We start from the raw sequence: 4695 nt of genomic DNA, 5'->3' as shown, positions 1-4695 counted from the left end.
AATGTGATCTGAACTGTGTTTGCAGATGATGTAACACTGTATATGAAAAAGTCTGAGAAATAAACACACAGAATAGTATATGAACAATATTTCAGTAGGTGTATAACAATTTAACTGCCACATGGGTTGTGGCTACACTACTGGACAACATGATCAGATTGCTGAATTTTAAGTCATCTCATGATAGCCCCCGTCTTGTATGGGCTGTGGATTCAGGAGCTGATTTCTAAAGAAATGTTTTCTACAAGCCATATCCCATGGACCACAGAACCAGGCACCTCCATCTCTAATGAGGCTATTTTTTAAAGTAACAGTTCTATATCCCTAGGGCTCTCATCTGTAACAGCTAGGAACTGAGAGATTATAGCATAGGGATTCTCTTACCTAAAGAAGATCGTATATCCTTTATGTAAAAGAGAAGTTTACAGAGGCATTGGGCCCTGATTTGGAACTCACCTGAACGCTATAACTTCACAGTCAGAAAAATAATTCTTGATGCTGCTGTTTCGGCAGAGCTGGTTGAGCTGAAAGACAGGGTAAAGTTTCTCTCATCAGAACCCCAGGCTTTTTCAGAGAATGTTCAGCCACTGAGCAAACTTTTCCATCTGTTTTTTCTTGGCTCAACAAAGACTAGTGAAGGTATGTGTACCAAAAAAGGCTTTGTTCCAGGGTAGGACTTAGCTACATGTGTGTCTATTTCTTCATTTGCAAAATGGGAATAAGAACCAGTATTCATGAATTGTTATGAAAGTCACCATCTGACTACCTAGATCTATAGGCCAGTCTCTACATGGAAACAGAGTGGACACAACTGCATTCTCACCGCATTCTCCATGCTTCTTTTGTTCCGCTGGTGTGTGGTGGTGCCTGGTAGGCCTATGTCCTGGACATAGAGTAGATTGGTGACAGTGAAATTCAGCTGGAGGTACTGAGGGCTGGGACTGCTTGTTGGTTTGTCTGTTGGCAGATGAACTGATGCCTCCAGTTCTAGAATAAAAAGAGAATATAAAATTCCAATACTGAAGTTGAAATATTCAAAATATTCAAAATTCAAAATATTCAAAATTCAATATTCAACTTCAATACTAAATATCTGCCAAATGGTAGGTGGCACCAAGCCAGTGGGGAAGGATTTAACAAGAGGTCATTTAAACCAGTCTACTTATTGCTGGTAATGTGACCTGAACTGGGGTTTTTAAGATGGTCTCCAGAAGATCCTCCATCTACCTGTCCACCTTGAATCTATTCATTTATCTACCTGCACAACTCCCTTTTCCATCAAGAAATCTGAGAGTTCCCGAGGATGTGTGGGAGAGTAGAATGGGCTTCTCTGAGGTGTATCTGGCAAGTGCAGGTGCTGACCGACCCAGCAGGCATCTGTCACACACCTTTGTTGGCCTAGGCTCCTAATGTTTTTTGCTGCTTCCAGTCTCCTTCCCTCTCTCAATCCATTCTCCACAAAGCACCAAGGAAACGAGCTTTCAAAAGTAGAACTCAAAGTGTTTTATGTTCCTCCACAAACCATTCCAGTTCCCAAGAAAGTTCCTGACCACCTCTTTAGCCTCAACGGTCACCTTCCCCAGGTCAAAGTGCATGCACCAGCCACAAGATACCTCTTATAGCGTCCCCAAATATGCCATGCTCTTTCTATCTTCTAGGTTAAAGACACATGTAGCACAACTATTTATCCCCCGTCCCCCAAAGGCTAGGTCATGTTCTCCATCACATCTTAGTTTCTTCATCACTTCCTTATGAAAACATTCTAAGACAGGGATGTGTGTCCCTCCTTGAGGTTCCCACAGGCTCTTGAAATCCCTTTATAGAAATTTTCACAATGCATCATCAGTACCTATTAACTTGCATTAAATAAAGTTGAATGAATGAATAATAAATAACTCACAGAGGGCCTAAAAAGGCAACTCAGGACCTTCTAAATTTGTGTAAAAATAAGCATCCCTTTGAGGGTAATTGCTGCATATTCTTTTTCTGCCTCATGTTGGATGATCCATGGCCATGAATATGGTTCATCAACATGGACCTCCAAAAGAGTACCACTTTTCCCTCCCAAGCCTACATCGGTTCCACTGCTACTGAGAAGACCCATCCTTCCTCAGAGCCCATCTCCACAAGCCATGAAACCAGTTCCCCATCTTGTACCTGTCACTTGAATATCTGCCAAATGGTAGGTGGCACCAAGCCAGTGGGATGAAGCATTGAGGGTCTTGTCCAAAAAGATTTGTTTCACCATTCTGGGGTCTACACTGGAGGAGAACAGTTCCTGGATAGTGACTGTCACGGAGCCCAGCCTAGAATCAGAGACCATGGGGACTCAGCCAGCATCCAACACCAGCAGTGTCCCCTGAGTTCCTGCTTTATGAAAGGTGTTTAGGAGTTGAGAATAAAAGCAATAACAGTAATAATAATGAACATCTACTAGGCATCCCTAAGAAGTGACTTACACATTCCCTTATCATCACTGTGGTGGAAGGTATTATTACAACTATCCCCACAAAGAAACTTAAGTTAGGAAATGTTCAAAATTCAATATTCAACTTCAATATTCAAAATCATATGCCTCATGATCCTCCTCTACTGTGTAGATTTCCTAGTTCCTCCACTCATCACTCAGAGACTGGGTGCAATCCCAACTTGGACAGTTCTTGGGCTGTTTACTTTGCTGAGCCTCAGTTTTCCCATCTGAACAATGGGGACAATCATTGTATCCACTTCATGAGGCTGTGATGAGAATTAAGTGAGATTATCATGCATGAAAGTGCTCAGCAGAGAGGCTGGCCACGGTAAATCTTATTATTGAGCTGATAGTGGTTGAAAGTGTCCAGAAGAGGAGAAGGTGGTAGATACTGATGGTTGGTGGCCCCATGAGGTTAGTTCTTTACCCACCCCTGGAAACCTATAGGGAATGGCAGGATTAGCTGACAGGAATGTGGGGAGAATGGGCACAATGTCAGGACTTTCAGAACAAGATCCACCACAGGAGCTCAGAGCAAAAGCCACCAACTCAGCCGAGACTTCCAATCTCCTCAACTTACTTCAAGTCAGTAACCAGGCAGGAGTAGAATGCATCTCCTAGCTGGCTGCCTCTGTAGAGTTTGGTGACCTAGAATGAAGGGGAGGGAGAGTGGGTGAGAGAGGTCCCTAGGGGCTGGAGGCAGCCACTGGAACCAGTGAAAGAACACAGGCCTCGGAGCAAGGGAAAACTGAGTTCAAATCCTCGCTCTGCCCCCAACTCACTGTGTGACTTAAAGCACAGACACCCATTTCTGAGCCTCACTTTGCTCATCTGGGAATGGGGAAGGCAGACATGGTCTGCCTCCAGAAACTGAGAGAAATCAGAAGTGAAGTGCTGAAACAATCATTTAATAGATAGATGTAAGTTAGAAGAATGAGAGGGGTACCCAGAGCAAGGAGATATAAGATGGGTGAGAGAGACTACACCTTGTCCTGGATGTCCCTCAGCAGGGAGGTGTACTCAGAGGACATGGGGTCTGGGTTGCTGAGGTTCCAGTTGATGATGCGGAAATTTAGCTGGTACTCACTCTGAATAGATAAATCCTGTGGGGCATAGCCTAGGGCCATGAAAAGAAAAAAAAGACATGTCAAGGTGCTCAGCAATTATTTTTCTTTTTACTAGTTTTTAATATACATATATATATTGATTGATTTCAGAGAGTAAGAGAGAGGGAGAGATAGAAACATCAATGACGAGAGAGAATAATTGCAATGGGATGAGAGATGGGAGGGGGACAAGTCAAGGAAGGCTTCCTGAAAAATACGTGCCCAAACCTGTGTTAGATCCTGGGGCATGACAAGAACAAGATAGATGGGTGGGTTCCTACTCTCCTGGAGCTCCATACCTTTGTGCTCCTGCATGCCCCCTTACTGGGGATCAAGCCTGCAACTGGAAAATGTGCCCGGACAGGGACTTGAACCATCATCTCCTGGTTCATAGGCTGATGCTTAACCACTGAGCAACACAGGCCAGGCAAGATGTTCAACTTTTAGCATGGAGGCATGGCATCACAGAGGCTTATGCGCTGGGGACTGTGGGGGGGGTCCCAAATGGAAAGTCACTCAAAGAGGGGGAAACTCGGAGTTTTACAGGGATTCTCCTGAGCTGAGTTTTTATGATTGTGCTTATGCAGTTACCACTTTGTAGAATGCTTTTCCACCCTCTTCCTGAAAAACTCCTATTCATGTTACAGAAGCCCAAAGGTATGCAGCTCCAGGAGAGTAGGAACCCACCCATCTATCTTGTTCTTGTCATGCCCCAGGATCTAACACAGGTTTGGGCACATAATATTTTTCAGGAAGCCTTCCTTGACTTGTCCCCCTCCCATCTCTCATCCCATTGCAACCAGTTATATAATGTTGCTGCAATTTTTGTGTCCCTAAGTAATCATTAGTTCACTTGACCATGAGTTTTCCAGGGACAAAAGCTGTCTTTTATCTCCATACCCACCCAACACATAGTTTGGTACAGAATTGTCACACACGAGTGTTTGCTGAATGAATGAATAGGAACTGCAGCAGATACCTACAGATGAGGGGCTGATATTCTCATCTTTTATTTGTTCATTCATTTATTGAGTACCACAATGTGCCAACTTACTAAGAACTAAGGATCTAGCATCCCAGTAGGCAAATCCTGATTAGAGTTGGACAATAAAACAAGAA

The 4695-nt window shown here is 43.7% G+C and overlaps 1 protein-coding gene across 1 annotated transcript; it reads right to left on the bottom strand.

The window, feature by feature from the left end:
- Positions 1-452: 452 nt before the first annotated feature.
- Positions 453-3891, bottom strand: LOC102774399 (mucin-16-like). The gene is made up of 6 exons (XM_015564896.1): positions 3876-3891; positions 3457-3587; positions 3051-3118; positions 2158-2306; positions 824-987; positions 453-524 (listed from the first exon to the last, which is right to left on the bottom strand). Exons 1-6 carry the CDS (start codon positions 3889-3891, stop codon positions 453-455), a joined length of 600 nt encoding a protein of 199 aa, XP_015420382.1.
- Between the last annotated feature and the right edge of the window lie 804 nt (positions 3892-4695).

This window comes from Myotis davidii, unplaced genomic scaffold (assembly GCF_000327345.1).
Source record: "Myotis davidii unplaced genomic scaffold, ASM32734v1 scaffold4741, whole genome shotgun sequence".
Taxonomy (NCBI): Eukaryota; Metazoa; Chordata; class Mammalia; order Chiroptera; family Vespertilionidae; genus Myotis; species Myotis davidii.
The sequence above is the reverse complement of the archived record's forward strand: the minus strand, read 5'-3'. Positions and strand labels throughout refer to the sequence as shown.